Source organism: Bufo gargarizans, chromosome 1 (assembly GCF_014858855.1).
Source record: "Bufo gargarizans isolate SCDJY-AF-19 chromosome 1, ASM1485885v1, whole genome shotgun sequence".
In the NCBI taxonomy this organism is placed as follows: domain Eukaryota; kingdom Metazoa; phylum Chordata; class Amphibia; order Anura; family Bufonidae; genus Bufo; species Bufo gargarizans.
Genome location: NC_058080.1, coordinates 400,084,699 through 400,103,392, shown reverse-complemented (window position 1 = coordinate 400,103,392; position 18,694 = coordinate 400,084,699). Strand labels below are relative to the sequence as shown.

General features: G+C 45.5%; 1 protein-coding gene across 4 annotated transcripts in view; it reads left to right on the top strand.

The window, feature by feature from the left end:
• Positions 1–18,694, top strand: part of LOC122921111 (sorting nexin-30) — an 88,430-nt gene that overhangs the window by 27,842 nt on the left and 41,894 nt on the right. For all 4 annotated transcript variants that reach the window (XM_044271072.1, XM_044271082.1, XM_044271091.1 and 1 more), the window contains exons 2-4: positions 7,166–7,354; positions 9,998–10,108; positions 15,398–15,556. In XM_044271072.1, the coding sequence (XP_044127007.1) occupies positions 7,166–7,354; positions 9,998–10,108; positions 15,398–15,556 (459 nt within the window). The remainder of the gene's footprint in view (positions 1–7,165; positions 7,355–9,997; positions 10,109–15,397; positions 15,557–18,694) is intronic.

Sequence of the window (18,694 nt, the reverse complement as noted above, 5' to 3'; positions counted from 1 at the left end):
AGAACAGTATTACAAGGAAATATTTCTACATCTTATGTGCGGTGCAGTTAAATGTTCTAAAGCATTTTTTGGCTTGTATTTAGGGGGGGGGGGGGAAGGCTTATTAGCCGTTGTGTGGTGAAGTGAGAAAATGACAGCCCTTTTTGTCGCGTATTAGTGGCACAAAATGTTTTTATTTGCCGTTCAGCGGTGCAGTTATATGTTCTAAAGCCCTTTTTTGCATATATTAGTGGCAAAAAAAAATAAGTATTTGCTGTTGTGTGATGAAGTGCGAAAATTACAGCCCTTATTTGGGTGTTTTAATTTCCTTTTTATTTATCTGATCTAACAGTATGTCGGGCAGAGAAGTGCCAGGCCCTGCACAGAGGAGTGACAGAGGCCTAAATGTTTCTGGCACAGGTCGCAGCAGAGTAAGGGGGAGTGCCGCGTGGCAGCAGGAGTCACAGCGAGAGGCCTGAGCTCCAGGTGTCATCTAGCGGTCGTGTCTTGACCAGCAACCCAGCGGTTCTTGAATGGTTGACTCGGTCATCTCTATTTTGGATCCACTCCTGTGGGTTTTTTGTTTTGTTTTTTTGTTTTTTGCATTAGCATTACTGATGGATAACTGACAAAATGCTGACCGAGTGAAGGCGGATGCTCAACAGGCAGGATCCGTTTTTGGGGGGATATTGTTCTGACGGATCAGAGGAATGGCAAAATAATCAGTGACGTCAACACAAACTTACTGCTGACACCCTCTCCACTCTGTCGGGGGGGGGGCTCTACTTGTATCAGCATTTAATAGAGCAGGTTCTGTAGATCTATGTGGCATCAGCTGACAACGGTGTAAAGGGAGTGCGCTTCTTCTATTGACCGGTAAGGCTAAGTTCATACTAGTTATTTGATCTGTTTTGGCCCCATGACTGCCCAAATAAGTGAAATGTGCAGTGATTCTAAGGCTACTTTCACACTTGCGTTTTGTGCGTCATGGACGGATCCGTTCAGATAATCCAACTGTCTGCATCCGTTCAGAACGGATCTGTTTGTATTATCTTTAACATGGCCAAGACGGATCCGTCATGAACACTATTGAAAGACAATGGAGGACGCATTCGTTTTCTATTGTGTCAATGTAAATGGATCCGTCCTGGCACACAATGTAAGTCAATGGGGACGGACCCGTTTGGCAAGCAGCGTTTTGATGTCCGTCTTTAAAGCGGAATGGTGACTGAACTGATGCATTCTGAGCAGATCCTTTTCCATTCAGAATGCATTAGAATGCAAACTGATCTGTTTTGGACCGCTTGTGAGAGCCCTGAACGGATCTCGCAAACGGAAAGCCAAAACGCGAGTGTGAAAGTAGCCTAAGGCTAAATGCACACGATCAGGATTTCGTGTGGATTTGTGTGCGGAAAATCCGCACTGTAGGTCATGTACATTGTATTCTATGAGAATTTGAAATTCTCAGTGCACACGATGCAGATTTTTTTTTCTGCGCAGATTTTGACCTGCGGGCCGGATTTTAAAATCCGCAGCATGTTAATTTATTTTTATTTTTTTCCTGACCGGATTTTCCTGATTCGCTTACGAAAATCCGCATGCAAATCTGCACCAGTTGTATGTGGATTGACCGCACAGATTTGCCTGCGAACACCTGCGGATTTCAGTGCAGATGCTCCACACATGAAGAGCGACGCCTGTCATCTGCATGTCATACGGACTCGCAGTATTGTTTCACTAACACAGCGGACTCCCTATGCGTGTTACTGCAAGGCACAGGGTTCTACACCACTATACAGGCTCTCTGCAGACAGGAAATAGCCGATTTTATTTATATATATATATATATATATATATATTTATATTATATTTTTATTCGGATGGAACCAAATTTTTTCAAAGAATTCGGCGAATTGAATTTTGGAAAAAATGTGCTCATCTCTAGTGGTATCATCCTTCCGTCATGATAAGCATATGTTGCACTTTTCTGCCCCAATTGTTATTCTTTCTGTATCTTTTCAACTTCCTCTGTTATCTAGCTTCACTTTAGCATAATAAGTCTTCCGGACACATGTTCACTTTTTTGCTGACTGGAAGCTTCCATGTCTGCCCCTCGTGATATAAAGTGTTGTGTAAGTTAGTAACACAGCATTGACCACACATGCACTGCCTTACATATTGCACTATGTATTATGTTGAGTAATTTTGCAGGTACATTGCTTTATGTACATGTTTCTAATCTTAAAATGTAATCCTCAGTCTATAAACGTTACAGTACAATGTCTATTAAAATCGCCTGTCCAATTTTTATTAGCTACAAATGATATGTAAATCAGTGTCTAGAGGTTTTTATAGTGTTTTTACCTGCTGTCTATTTTCCGCAGTGCTTGCTGCTTATTAGCTCACCCCCATTAGGACAGAGCTTTGACTTGTGATTGCAGTGCCTGTCCCTCGCCCTGAAGCTCTGCCTCTTCTAATTGGCTGAAGCTGCCTAGGGGATAAAGCCCAGCGGGAAATTGGTGTATTTAGAGCAGATGTTACCAAGAGCCAGCTACATTAAACCCCTAGTGACCACCAATAGTTGTTTTTATGGCTGTTTATATGGCTATAGGGGGACTTGGGCTATGCTACAATTTTTTTTGTTTTTTTTTGTTCTGGTCTTTTTTTAACTGTGGTATAATCTGTCTTTGCATAAGTCTCCACTCCATGGAAAAGCAGGAGCTCATCGGGCTTATGACAGCCAAGCTTCTTCTCGAATGGGAGTGGGCTGCTGCGTGACCCCTGATGCGTAGAATGCAGCAGGCACCCAGCCGCAATGACCGGGATCGGTGATGGCGCAGAAACTGGTCATCTGACCCCTCAGACGCTGCGTTCAATAACTATCTTGGCATCTGTGAGGTTAGCTGCATCCTTCTGTCTTCCAATTGGAGCCTCTGCAGTGAAATAGCAGGGCTCCGATTGATTACCATGACAGCCTAGGGCCTGCTGAAGGTTCCCAGGCCTGCCATGGCAGTCTACCTGCTAAGCTGTCCACGAGGCACAGTTAAGCAGGTAGAGTGCCAGAATTCCATTCACCACAATAGATCTCTATTATGGTTAATGGGACAAGGAATTAAAAGATCCCAGGTTCTAGCCCCCTAAGTGTAAAAAGAGAAGGGGGGAAAAAAAGGTTAAAAAAAACAACAAAAATATTGAAAGTTCAAATCATCCCCCTTTCCCAATTTTACATATAAAAAATTAAACCTAACAAGTATCACTGAATCCACGAATGAACTTGTGAAAAATATTTTTCTTGCTCGGTGAACACCGTAACAAATAATAAGTTAAAAAAAATTCAGTTCCTGTCCAAAGGAGGAAGATGTCATCTATGTATCTCCACCACCTCAAAACGTGTAAAGTGGTGGGATACATAGATCACATCCTCCTCAAACCGACGCATACAAATATTAGCATATGTCGGGGCCACGTTGGACCCCATGGCCACACCCCCTTGTTGTATAGAATAGGTGTCCTGAAACAAAAAGTAATTATGTCTCAGAATGATATTCCAAAGAGACATTGCAAAATCACAAGCCTGTGATGAAAGGGACGACATTTACAACCTCCGTAATACAGCCAACATACCCTTGTTGTGATCAATAGTTGTGTACAAAGAAGTAACATCAAGGGACACCAAAACGATAGACCCAACATTTCATAAATCAACACCAATAAATGACTCGCGAAGGTGAGTGCCCGTGCCAAGCCTGCACGTGAAGTAAAACGCCAAAAAAGGAGATGGGGCCAGCACAAATAGAAAAGAATATAACCTTTATTACAGTCTTCACACGAGACCGGATATGGTAAAATACAAGTAAAAGACAATACTGTGGTGGGTATGGGACACACAGGAAGAAAAGCAACACCACTAGTAATGGACATATACATATAAATATCAATCTAGATATCCAGGCTGGTAGGATCATATAAATATAACATAGTATATAAATAAATAACAAAGACTGGATAACCAGAATAGCAGGCAAAGTCACAGGTAATGAAACCGGATGGAAATCTAAAAACAGTGCAAAAGGCCGAGATACAAAGTACAAAAATCGGATTGATAAGACATCCACAATAACGCTATGACCTTAAATACCTGAGTGGTGAACTGAATAACCCCAACGCACGTTTCGCGTTCGCTTCTTCAGGGGGAAAGATATGTGTGACATTTCATAAATCAACTTGTTCCAATTTACACAGAAATTCAGAAGTGTCTTGTATATATGAGGAACCCTCAATGGCAAAATTGCGTAATAATTTATCAAGGAAGATGGCTATATGACTGAAGATAGAATCCGTTCCTGAAACAATAGGTCGCCCCGGAGGGTCAATTAGCGACTTATGGATTTTTGGTAACATGTAAATAACCGGATGCAAAACAGTAAGATAATCAGCGAGCTATATATCTACAGAGCGGTCTGAAGGCTCATGTTTTGCGTGGCAATCTGAAGTTTTTTTTATGGGGTGTGTATGACAGCAAATTGCCCATTTAGATTTTTATTTTTATATTTTAATTTTTTTTCTGCTGTTTACTGTGCAGGATAAATACTTTTATATTTTCAATAGCTCAGGCATATTTTTGAAACTTTTTTTTTTTTTTTTAAATCTCTTTTCCCAAATTATTATTTTTTGTCTCCCTAGGGGACTCGAATATACAATTGTGTGATGGCAGTCTATAGCAGAAGCCAACAGCTCCCGCGATCTTGTCGTGGGGGAGTCATTCAGTCACTTTGAGCGCAGCCTCCCAGTAATTGACTGATCAGATGTCGGGGTCACAGCTGACCAAGGCATTATTGGGGGTTTAAAGTCCATGATCGGCATCGTCGCCAATCACGGAATATGCCACAGAGTTTCTGTTATGTAAAACAGCAGGCACTCGGTAACCCCATCATTCTTTTACAATTTTTACTGTTTGTGTTTTAAGGGTGCCAAACAAAAGCCCTCATTTCTAAACGGAAAAATAGGTGAGCGAAAAAATTGAAAACCTTGTCAAAAACTGACTTTTGTAACATAGTTTATAAGGGCAAAAAAAGACATTTGTCCATCCAGTTCACCCTGTTATCCTGCAAGTTGATCCAGAGGAAGGCAAAAAAAACTCATGAGGTAGAAGCCAATTCCCCCCCCCCCCCCCCCAAAAAAAATAAAAAATTCCTTCCTGACGCAATCAAAATAACTCCCTGGATCACCGACCCCTCTCTAGTAGCCATAGCCTGTAATATTATTACACTCCAGAAATACATCCAGGCCCCTCTTGAATTCCTTTATTGTACTCGCCATCACCACCTCCTCAGGCAGAGAGTTCCATAGTCTCACTGCTCTTAAACATAGAAGAGGATTCTTTACGGTGTGTACAAACCTTCTTTCCTCCAGACGCAGAGGATGTCCCCTCGTCACAGTCCTGGGGATAAATAGCTGATGGGATAGATCTCTGTGCTGACCCCTAATAGATTTATGCTGTACATAGCTATTAGATCTCCCCTCAGTTGTCTTTTTTCTAAAGTGAATTCACTTGGGTCCGCGGAAGCACGGATCGGAACCCCATGGAAGCACTACTGAGTGCTTCAGTGGTGTTTCTGTTCCTGCCCCCCGCATTACAAAAAAATAGAACTTGTTCTATTTTTTTATTTTAACGTTGTGGATGGATCACAGATTCATTCAAGTTGAATGAGTCTCGATCCATCCCGGCCGCCGCATGGACAGATACACAACATTTGTGTGCAAGAGCCCTAAGATTTAGGTTTCAGTGCATGCTTACTTTTGCCTTATAGCCGACCGGTGAATACAGGCAGTAACAGCGCCATGCTCTTGTGTATGCTTTTTATTATTTGTAAGGGTACATTCACACGACCGTGTGTATTCCTTTCCGTTTTGCGGTCTGCAAATAACGGAACCGTGTGTCCGCATTTTGTGGACAAATGACTTCCGTTTGTGTTCCGTATGTCTTCCGTTTTTTACGGTCTGCAAAAAATGGAAGGAAAAAAAAAAGCATTATTAAGGCCTTCAAGAATACGGATCCGCAAAAAACGGATGACATACGGAAATCATTCCGTATGTCATCCGCAATTTGCGGATCCATTGACTTGAATGGGGCTGCGGACCGATCTGTGCGTACAATAGTAGAACAAGCTTCATATTTTTGCGGACTAGAAATGCGGAAACACGGATGCAGACAAAATACTGAATGTTGTCCGCACATTTGATTCACCCATAGAAATGAATGGATCCGCATCTATTCCGCAAAATGCAGAACGGATGCGGATAAAATTATACGGTCGTGTGAATGTACCCTAAGGGTTATGATAAATGGCTGCTTTCCCTGCTGTATATGTTTACCATATGCTTTCTCTCCTATATGCAAACATAAAAGCTGCTGGGAACTAAACAATATGTCACCCACATGAGTGCAGCACATCTATAAATAAATGTGCCAATAAGTTCAGCAAGTCTGTGCTCTCCAGTAATTGCCGCATAGTGTGCACAGTCAGAAAAATAAGGTGTTTTTTCCCGTTACTAGGGTACTGCTTTATACTGAAAACTGATTCATTTTGGATGAAAACATTAATGTTTCTATTCCCGGGTGTAAGAACATAGCTTTTTATTTACGGTGCCACAACTGCAGCATTTTTTTATTTTATTTTTTTATAAGGCTTTGTTTACATCACCGTTCAGCCTTTCCATTCTCCTGCTCCGTTTAGGGGAAAGAAAACAGAAAGGACGGAGACGGCACATAACGGAGCCTAAGGACCCCATAGAATATAACGCTCAGAAGATCATTTTGGAGCTGAGACAAAAGTTGTGCACGGAGGACTTTTGTTTGCGCTTCAAAAATCTTCTTCTGAGTGGAAACATAACGGACCCCATTATAGTCTATGGGGTCCTAAGGGCTCCGTTAGGTTTAGTTATGCGCGGAATCCGTCCTTTCTGTTTTCCTGCCCCTAAACGGAGCAGGAGAACGGAAAGGCTGAACGGTGTTGTGAATGAAGTCTAGACTGTATTAGTATTATTAGTAGTGTTGATGATAATTTTTATAATGTTACACCTTTTTGCTTTACTGTATACATAGCCATTATTAAATTATGTAAAAAGTGATGGACCACACACATACTAATACATATCCTTATTTATTTATTTTTTCCTGCCATAGGACCTTAGTTTGCCAAATGGTACCCCTGCGGACACCTCAAGCCCAGCTTCTTCATCCTCCCTTCTTAACAGGCTGCAGCTAGATGATGACATGGACGGCGAGACAAGGGACCTATTTGTTACAGTTGATGACCCAAAGAAACACGTGTGCACTATGGAAACCTATATAACCTACCGGGTTATGACCAAGGTAAACCACGGAATAAGTGCATTAGTATTGTTCCTCACTTTGCTCTCTTCAGGTTTATTACATTTTTCATAGGTGCTGAAAAATAAAGTTCTGTTTTCCCTGAGAATTTTGTACTGTAGTTATTAAATGGAACCTGGCATTTTTGCTGCTCAATATGCGGTAATGTCAGGCCCGCAGATTGCAGACCTTTTTTCTGTAATCTGTGTGTGTGTTATGGACCAACTCATATTTGTTTTGGTGCACCTCCAGTGCTATGAAGCGGGATCCATAGTATTCTTCATATAGGGGCTCACCCCGCCTATCCGCTGACTACTGACCTCTATCTCTCTACGCAAGGTAATAGGGCTGTCAATTAGTGGTAGGAGGGCAGGGGTGCTCACATGTCCTGACAGGTTTCCATTAACCCCTTCAGGACCCTGCCATTTTTCACCTTAAAGTCTATGGAGACCTTTTGTGCGCTGAAAATCAATAACCCCATATTTTACCGTTAGGCCTCTTTCACACGATCGACCTGGTTCCGTTCCGTGCAACGTTCGTCAACTTGAATGGGTCCATGATCTGTCCGTTCTATTTTTTTATTTTTTTTTGCAGAACGGAAGCACAGATTGGAACCCCACGTAAGCATTCCGTAGTGCCTCCGTGGGGTTCCGTTCCGTGCTTCCGCACCGCATCTCTGGATTCACTTAAATGGGTCCGCATCCGTGATGCGGAATGCACACAGCCGGTTCCCTGTGTATTGCGGAACCGCCGTATGCGACCCACAATACTGCCACGGGGGCACTACGGCTGTATGAAAGAGGTCTAATGCAGCACATAATATAATTGCACTTGTTTGTTTATTGGTATCGGCTTTGCTTCAACTGCACTCAGAAATACTTAGTGCTGTCAGGCACCAGCATCAGCAGGAGAAGTAAGCATTTGCACTTGATTGTAAGTAACCCATGTGACAACCCCTTGTGTAACAGGGATGATATTCAAGAAAGAGATGCATTAAAGGGGTTGTGCACCTTTTTGGGGGGGGGGGGGGGGGAGTTTTGGCAACACCCTACCCCTGTGCTGTATTGTGAAGGGATGCATACTTACCTGCTTCCCATTGCTGGCTACCAGCTCCTTCCCTCCCCGGTCTCTGCTGCTACGCTGAGCCCTGTGGACGTAAACTTCATGTTTGACACCACTGCAGCCGATCGCTGGCCACAGTGGTGAATTGCTCCCTTTGCGTCATGACAAATAGTCACGTGACGCAAGAGGAGCAGGTTTGTGAACGAGCTGGGAAACGGGTAAGTATGTTTTCCTCCTCAGGTCTGACAAAACACCCAAAAGCTGCACCTCTCCTTTAAAACATCTCACTTGGAGGCATCCTACACCTTTTATTTAACAGCTGGCTGCACTTCTTTGCGTTGCAATAATCCTTGGTTTTATGGTTAAACCTGAGATGCAGGGAGTCATATTTAAACAGTATAATGGGATTCTCAATAAAGAAAACACAGTACAACACTAATCGTGATATTCATGAGGTCCCTGCCTCCCCCTATATCTAAAGCATGTTTAAACATTCTTAAGTGTAACAGTCTTTAAAGGGGTTTTGCCATCTCAGACAATGAGGTTACACCGTTAGGATATGCCCCCATTGTCTGATAGGTGCGGGTCCCACAAATGGTAGGGGTTATTTAACATATTTTTATTTTACTGTTTCTAACTTGTATTGGTTAACCCCATCACTTGCAGGGGCTACCTGTTTAATCCAGCTGTTACTGCTCAGATTAGAGAGAACTCTGTTCCCAGTAGTTTAACCCCTCCGATGCGGCAGTTAATACCAACTGTGGCTTCTGAGATGTTAGACAGAGGGAGCAACCTGATAATGCAGTCATGGGGTGCGAAGTCGTTTTGATGGCAGCCAGGGGCCTTCTCGACCTACCCTGTCCCTGATGATATTACATCTGGTCTTTCTCTACTAAGGAGGCCCCAAACAGAGCCTCAGACACAGAGGTGAGCATGCCATAACTGAGGCAAATAAAATATCATGTACTACAGCCAAGGGACAGACTATGTCACTGGAAAGATTGAAAAAAAAAACTTTTTGCATTCCAATTAACTTGTTTTTAAAGCTCTCAGAAGAGATATGCAGACATAAGTATATTTTTTTTCTCATTACTATTTGTAAAAAGGAAGATGCATATCTTATTAGGGTCCATTCACACGTCCGTGTGTGTTTTGCGGATCCACGCATCCGTGGATCCGCAAAACACGGACATCGCCGGCATTCTTATAGAAAATGCCTTTTCTTGTCCGCAATCGCGGATAAGAATAGGACATGTCTTATTTATTTTTTTTCAGGATCGGAATGGCGGACCCAGAAGTGCGGATCCGCGATTCCGGATCCGGGGCAGCTCATCTTGCTGCCCCATAGAAATGAATGAATCTGCAATTCCGTTCCGCAAAATGCGGAATTAAATTGCGGACGTGTGAATGGACCCTTATTGTGATGGTAGTGAGATTAGAGAAGGTGGTAATGACCACACCAGTCAAACGTAATTAGGCTCTTTCAACTGGATAACCACTGCGATAAAGGAAACCACCTAGTATTCCACTTAAATGAAATCTGCTCAATTTATATATTTTTATTTTATTTCTATTTTTTTACAGACCACAAGATCAGAATTTGACCTCCCTGAGTATTCCATACGAAGAAGGTACCAGGATTTTGATTGGTTACGGAATAAACTTGAAGAAACCCAGCCCACTCACTTCATTCCCGTAGGTAGTATTCTGCTGCTGACAGGATTAGATACAGAAGTCTTTAAAGAGCCTCTGTCAGCATGATCAACCCTATTAAACCAAGCATTCTGCCTTGTAGGGTTGTTTGTGCTGATTAAAACAATACATTTCTTTTGTCTGTATGTTAAGCTAGTTTCACACTAGCGGCAGAGGAGTCCGGCAGGCTTTTCCGGCGGGTGAACAGCCTGTCGGATCCGTCCTGCTGCTAGTTCACGTGTGCCCCCGGACTGCCGCTCCGTCCCATTGACTATAACAGGGACAGAGTTTCGATGGCAGCACACAGTGAGAGGCAGCCGGACTCAAATTACTGTGTGTCGTACTTTTAGTCCGGCTGCCTCTCGCCGTGCTGCCGCCGGAACTCTGCCCCCGCCCCCCCTTATAGTCAATGGGGACGGAGCGGCAGTCCGGGGGCACACGTGAACTAGTGGCAGGACGGATCCGACAGGCTGTTCACCCGCCGGAACAGCCTGCCGGACTCCCCTGCCGCTAATGTTTTAAGTACCCTTAAACAGCTGCACAGATCTACATTTTTATTCATATCCAAGAGATCACGTTTAAGCACCAGTGGGCTGGAGTGAGTCCTTGGAGCACTGCTTTTATAACACCCCTGTGCTCTAAGCACGCTCCCTCCCCTTGATTGACAGGGCTAGACCAAGCACAGTGAGGGCAGAAGCAGCAGATGGAGTCATGCTTCTCCTATCTATGACACTCAGCTCTGGCTCAAAAATTGCCTTCACATTGAGAAACAAATCTTGACATATACATTTTTTCTTCACTTAATTTTTATATGCCTTTTTATAAGCCTCATTCACACATCAGTTGAATCCCTGATTTCCATCAGTGATTGTGAGCCACAACCAGGATTGGAGCCTCCACGGATATGAGGTATAAGGGAAAGATCTGCACCTGTTCTGTGTTGAGCCGCACCTGGTTTTGGCTCACAATCACTGATAGAAATCACGGACGTGTGAATAAAGCCATATACAATATATGCCTGTGAAGAAACCAATAATATGTATTAGCTTTAAAAGCATAGAGAATTATTATTCTCAAATTGGTAGGGCTATAGCCTGGCGGTAAGTGATCTACCTTCCATATAGAGGATCTCAGGTTCAAATCCCAGAAGAGAATCATAAACCTTTTCTTCAGTTACTTTTTTTCTCCCTCATTCACATTACATAAGTTTATTCAAATTAAAATCTTATGTGTATGGCACAATGGCCTGATGCAAGTAAAGCTATACCTGCTAGGCTGTAAGGTGTGTGTGTGTATATGTATGTATGTGTAATATATATATATATATATATATATATATATATATATATATTATTTTTTTTTTTTATAATCTCATACTAAGACACAGCTCTGGGATGAATTTTATTTCTTTAATAATACTCATACATAATACTCTCTATATCAAGTTCAATATTTGTTTCTCAGTGTAAAGGCAAAGTTTGAGCCAGAAGTGAGGGTTAAAGATACGAGAAGCATAATTGCATCTGCTGCTTCTGCCCTCACCATGTTTAATGTCTTTCCTTGTCAATCAAGGGAAGGGGAGAGTGTGCAGAGCACAGGAGTGTTACAAAGGCAGTGTTCCAAGGACTCAGTCTGGCCCCCAAGTGCTCAAACTTGATAAATTGCATATGAATAAAAATGTAGAAATATCTGCAGCTGTTTAACATACAGACAAAAGAAAGCTGTGGCATACACTGTTACGGGTCGGGAAAGTACTGCATGCTCAGTCTTTCTCACTGCATGCTCAGATTTCTGCACAAATTGGTCATAAAATGTGATCTGATCTTCATCATAGTCACAACAATAGACAATCACAGTCTGCTTAAACTAATAACACACAAAGAATTAAATGTTACCATGTTTTTATTGTAAACATTCACAGTGCAGGTGGAAAAAGTATGTGAACCCTTGGATTTAATAACTGGTTGAACCTCCTTTGGCAGCAATAACTTCAACCAAATGTTTCCTGTAGTTGCAGATCAGACGTGCACAACGGTCAGGAGTAATTCTTGACCATTCCTCTTTACAGAACGGTTTCAGTTCAGCAATATTCTTGGGATGTCTGGTGTGAATCGCTTTCTTGAGGTCATGCCACAGCATCTCAATCGGGTTGAGGTCAGGACTCTGACTGGCCCACTCCAGAAGGCGTATTTTCTTCAGTTTAAGCCAGGCATGTCCAAAGTGCGGCCCTCCAGCTGTTGCAAAACTACAACTCCCAGCATGCCTGGATAGCTTACAGCTATTAGGGCATGCTGGGAGTTGTAGTTTTGCAACAGCTGGAGGGCCGCAGTTTGGACATGCCTGGTTTAAGCCATTCAGTTGTTGATTTACTTCTATGCTTTGGGTCGTTGTCCTGTTGCAACACCCATCTTCTGTTGAGCTTCAGCTGGTGGACAGATGGCCTTAAGTTCTCCTGCAAAATGTCTTGATAAACTTGGGAATTCATTTTTCCTTTGATGTTAGCAATCCGTCCAGGCCCTGATGCAGCAAAGCAGCCCCAAGCCATGATGCCTCCACCACCATACTTCACAGTTGGGATGAGGTTTTGATGTTGGTGTGCTGTGCCTCTTTTTCTCCACACATAGTGTTGTGTGTTTCTTCCAAACAACTAAACTTTGGTTACATCTGTCCACAGAATATTTTGCCAGTACTGCTGTGGAACATCCAGGTGCTCTTGTGCAAACTGCAAACGTGAAGCAATGTTTTTTTTGGACTGCAGTGGCTTCCTCTGTGGTATCCTCCCATGAAATCCATTATTTTGTAGTGTTTTATGTATCGTAGATTCGCTAACAGTGATGTTAGCATATGCCAGAGACTATTGTAAGTCTTTAGCTGCCACTCTAGGATTCTTCTTCACCTCATTGAGCAGTCTGTGCTGTGCTCTTGCAGTCATCTTTACAGGACGGCCACTCCTAGGGAGAGTAGCATCAGTGCTGAACTTTCTCCATTTATAGGCAATTTGTCTTACCGTGGACTGATGAACAGCAAGGCTTTTGGAGATACTTTTATAACCCTTTCCAGCTTTATGCAAGTTAACAATTCTTAATCGTAGGTCTTCTGAGAGCTCTTTTGTGCGGGGCATCATTCACATCAGGCAATGCTTCTTGTGAAAAGTGGTGTCCGCCTGGCGATGCAGAGCCAAACGGATTCGTCCCTATTGACTTACATTGCAAGTCAGGGCGGATCCGTTTGACTTACACTTAGACTTAGACTTTTTTTTTTTTTTTTTGGACAGAGTAATGCAGACGGATCCATTCTGAACGGATACCAGCGTTTGCATTATAGGTGCAGATCCGTCTGTGCACATACCAGACGGATCCGCACCTAAACACAGGTGTGAAAGTAGCCTAAGATGAAGATCAGATCACATTTTATGACCAATTTGTGCAGAAATCCATATCATTCCAAAGGGTTCACATACTTTTTCTTGCAACTGTATTTTATGTTCCGTATACGGGACGTTTTCTGCGTTCCTCATACGGTCCGTATACAGAACCATTCATTTCAATGCTGTCCGCATCCGTTGCTCTGTCCCGTGGCCCCGCAAAAATGATGAGTCATGTCCTATTCTTGTCCGTTTTGCGGACAAGAATAGGCATTTCTATAATGGGCCTCCTGTTCTGTTCTGCAAATTGCGGAAGGCACACGGGCGGCATCTGTTTTCTGCGGATCCGCAATTTGCAGACCGCAAAAAAAAAGGCACGGTCGTGTGAACAAGCCCTAATTCAGTTGAACGATAGGTCATCAATATTTTAAAGGGGTTGTCCAATCCCTCTCCCCTCCAAGTAATTTTATTAATGGCCCTAATTCAGCAGCTCCCTGTTTTAGTGCCGAAGGTCTCGTCTCCGCTGCTTCTGGTCCCTGTGGCAGTGAATGAATGCACCAGTGCACGTGATGACAAACTGTATGTCAAACTTCAGTCTACAAGGGGACTGGAGGCAGCTGGGTTGTCGCTGGAACGGAGCTTCTGTGAATAGGTTAGTGTCTTTTTTTTGTTTTGTTTGTTGCTTTATGTGAACGATTTTAAGGTATTGGACAACCCCTTTAAATCCCAGAAATCCGTTTTAAAGGGTTTCTACCACTTGCATATCACATATTTGGTGATCAGACACTAGCGATCCGCTAGTGTCTGATGTAGCTTACAAGCTAATTATTACCTTAATCCGTTCGGCCCATACCTCAAAAAAAGCACTTATATCTTTATGCAAATGAGCCTCTAGGTGCTATGCAGGCGTTTTTCCAGCACCTAGAGGCTCCGTCTACCTTGCAGTTTGCCGCCCAGCGCCTCGCTCCAGCACGCCCATCTTCAACTCTATTCGATCCTCCCCCTGCTTCTGCCTTCCGAAATCTCGCGCCTGCGCCGTTCGTCGCGGCATTCGGCGCAGGCGCAGTCAATGTCTGACCGCTCCGTGCTCAGACATTTCCACTGCGCCTGCGCCTATGACATCGGCGCAGGCGCAGTGGAAATGTCTGAGCACGGAGCGGTCAGACATTGACTGCGCCGAATGCCTCCGAATGCCGCGACGAACGGCGCAGGCGCGGGATTTCTGAAGGCTGAAGCAGGGGGAGGATCGAATACGGTAAGAGATGGGCGTGCTGGAGCGAGGCGCTGGGCGGCAAACTGCAAGGTAGACGGAGCCTCTAGGTGCTGGAAAAACGCCTGCATAGCACCTAGAGGCTCATTTGCATAAAGATATAAGTGCTTTTTTTGAGGTATGGGCCGAACGGATTAAGGTAATAATTAGCTTGTAAGCTACATCAGACACTAGCGGATCGCTAGTGTCTGATCACCAAATATGTGATATGCAAGTGGTAGAAACCCTTTAAACAGTCATTCCCCTATAAAATACTAATAGTTGTGCAGTAGCCAGTATTCTAGCAATCTGGAACAGCTGCATGAATGATTCAGGAGCGGTGCAAAAAACGGCATCTTGCCCCTTTTCAAGTGATTGGGACTTAATTTCAGGACATTCAGAGCGCCTGGACAGCGGTGGTGCTATGCCGGAGAAACATCATTTCTGCACTCAGTGGGAATATGCTGGAAGTTGCTTACATTGGGACATAAACTTGCTTTATGCTTACTCAATAAAAACCTGTGCATATTTCTATAACTAGGCCTTTTTACTGATAGATTTGAGTTTTTAGGCCTTTTAATTGTCATAATGATTTAAAGGCCTCATTTGAACTTTATGGTGGTTTATAGTCCGTAAAACAGTTTGCCATACCCAGATATGGTTTGTGTTTTCTTTTCAGCCTCTTCCAGAGAAATTTGTTGTTAAAGGTGTTGTAGATCGTTTTTCAGAAGAGTTTGTGGAAACCAGGAGAAGGGCTTTGGACAAGTTCCTCAAAAGGATTGCAGACCATCCAGTACTCTCCTTCAATGAACACTTCAATGTTTTTCTTACTTCTAAGGTTAGCTTTTTCAAAAAAGAAAAATGTTGTTGCTAGTCATGAAAATTCTCCACGGTTTTATTCACACTTTGTGATTGAATCTGTTTTATTGCAGTTTTTCTGTGATTTTTGCAGATCCATGGAAAGACTCCAGTAACTATCCTTTAAAAAAATAATAATAATGACATATCAAAGTTTTTGATCTGTGTTGAGACCCCGACTGATAAGGAGAACAAAGCGCTTACACAGAGCCCTGTCTCTCCTCGTTGCTGAAGACGGACTCAGAAATTGTATGCGCCTGTCTCCGGTTCATCTTCAGCAACGTTCAGTGTGGATCTCAGCACTCAGACTCCTTGGTTCTAAGGAGACAATTGTATACCACCCTTCCAAAAGAAGACAGCCTCATCCCCAGTGAACATGCACCTGTTCTGTATAGATGGAGGTTGGGCTTACAATGATTTGCTCTTATGGTTCCTCCCAAGAATCCCCAGTCTGACACTGACCCATATAATTGAATAAGCTACATGTTTGTAAGCCCTCGTGTGCAGTTTCCACTCTCCTTCTGTACCAGTTTGTAATTTGTCGTGTTTGTGCTTATTGCAATTGTCTGTATTATGTATATATACCCCTCTTCATATGTACAGCGCTATGGACTGAATGGTGCTTTAATAATAAATAATAATGTCTTTTTCTCGTGCGTGGCATTGGGGGACACAGCACCATGGGTATATGCCCAGCTGCCACTAGGAGGCTGACACTAGAAACAAAAAAGTGTTGGCTCCACCCAGGTGGGCTATACCCCTCTGCTAGAGCCAGAACAACTCAGTCTAGTTCTAGTGTCCGTAGGAGGCAGACATGACCTGCTAGCAGGTCCTTTTTCTGCTAATTTTTTATCTTTTATTTTTATTTTTATTTCTTTTAATTTTTTCCTCTACAGGTAGCAGGGGCGGCTCCATCGTGTTCCACCTTAGTTGTCCCCCTGCGGGCGCGTACTCGGTACCTTGCAGCCACCCAGTCCCCAACGTGACCTGCTTCCGCAGTGGATTCCGGCGGACCCACGGTTTCCGTGTTGAGTCCGCCGAGGGGGTGGTCATGCTGCGCCTGAACTAATCGGAGGGTGAGTATGTGCTTCAGCCCCAACCCCCTCCCCCACCCCCCCACCTCCACTTAGTAAGCTGGGCCTTTGGGGGGGGGCACCTCTCCTTCTTGGGGTCTCCCCCGCTCTCCTCTCAGGGGGGTCGCCATTCTGGAGCCCTTTTTTAATGGTGTCGGCCCCTTTAAGACGGCCGGTTTCGGCCCTCGCTCTCCCTACCTCGGTGGCTGTGTCCCCTCCTCTGCCTTCCCTCGGCGCTGGCTGTTTGTTAGCCGCTTCCGCCCCCTGCGCTGGCGGGCGGGGGCCTGCCGGCGGCGGCGCTTTTCTCCTCCGGCGGCACCCTGGCATACTAGAGGCCGCGGCTTTTGCCTGGCCTAGGCCGCGGTCACGTGGGCGGGCGTCGTCTCCGCCTCCTGGGCTTCCCGGGCTTCCTCTCTGCCTCTCCCCTTGTGGGCGTTCCTCCGGAGGCCTCTCTTCTTTCCGCCCAATCCTGCGCCAGCGCGGGCTGCTAGGGGGGCGGTTCTTCTGCCGGACGCTCTCTCTCTCTTCTGCCTGAGCTGTGCGGCCGCGTGCGTCCTCACTCTGTGCGCTCCGGATCCTCCAGCTTCGGTTTTTTCTGGGACACAGCACCATTGGTCGTGGTAGGCAGCCTCTGGCTGACTCCTTCCTCTTCTTTTCAGGTTCCACCACCGAGAGGCCATCATGTCTTCCTCTGGTCAGGCCCCCACTCCCCCTGCCGCCATTTCCACTCATTACGCCTGCTCTGTGTGTAGCAGGAAGTTCCCATGCGGCCAGCCTACGTCCCTCTGTGTGCAGTGCCTCACCCCCGGGCCCGCCCAGTCCGCTCCTGCGGCCTCTACCTTGTCGGTTCTCCCGGAATGGGCTGCTACCCTGTCCCAGGCCATAGGTAGCCTTGCTAGCCTCTCCCAATCCCTGGCGCAGTCTCTGGACAGTCTCCCTGCCCAGATTGCGGCCGCCTCTGGCAGGGCCTCTACCGCTGGTGATACGCCTGGCGACAGTTCCCAGCCTCGCTCCGGCTCTCGGTCCCGCAAACGACCACGTACGGTCTCGGCTGGGTCTCACTCCTCCTCAGTTTCCCCGGATCACTCCCCGGCTAGGTCTGAGTCCGGTGAGATTTCTTCTTCAGCCGCTTCCGCCGCTCCTGGGGACTCCTCCGCTTCAGATTCTGAATCTGAGCGGTGTTCGGCGATGTCGGCAGCAGTGCAGGATCTCATCAGAGCCGTGCGGGACGCACTCCACGTGCAGGATGTCCCCTCGTCCTCCTCCATGGAGGCAGTGTCCTTCCGACGCTCTAAGCGGTCCACTGTGGTTTTTCCCAATCACGAGGATCTGGACGCTCTCCTTGCCAGGGAATGGCGTCACCCTGATCGGCGCCTTCATCTCACCAAGGCTTCTGATGTTCCTTATCCTTTCTCTGAGGATTCGGTCAATCTCTGGACGATGCCCCCCCTGGTGGATCCTCAGGTCGCTCGTCTGGCGAAGGCTACTACGCTTCCCCTGGCTGATGCGGCTTCCTTGTCGGATCCCGCTGATAAACGGGTCGACTCCTTGGCCAAGTCCGTTTTCATCGCAGCGGGCGCCGCCATCCGTCCTGCGTTTGCCGCCTCTTGGGTCGCCAAGGCATGCGCCGTTTGGGCAAAGCAGCTTCTCCGTGCTTTACCTGCTGACTCTGAGCAGGGGGACTTGGCAGTGCTTGCCTCCCAGATCTATCAGGCCTCCAAGTTTCTTTGTGACGCCTCTATGGAATCGGCTCGCCGCTCTGGGCGCGCGGCCGCCAACTCTGTGGCTATCCGCCGCACCATCTGGCTTCGTTCCTGGGCGGCGGACGCCGCCTCTAAGAAGGCTCTTATCTCTCTTCCCTTTCTTGGTGGAAAGCTCTTTGGGAAACGCTTAGAGGAGCTCATCTCCGAGGCCACTGGAGGTAAGAGTTCTCTTCTTCCTCAGAATCAGCCTCGCCGCCGTCGTTTCCCCGGATCGTCCTCCCGGACGCAGTCCTTTCGGTCCTTTCGGGCCCCTCCTGCCCGATCTGACAAGAAGCCTTCCAG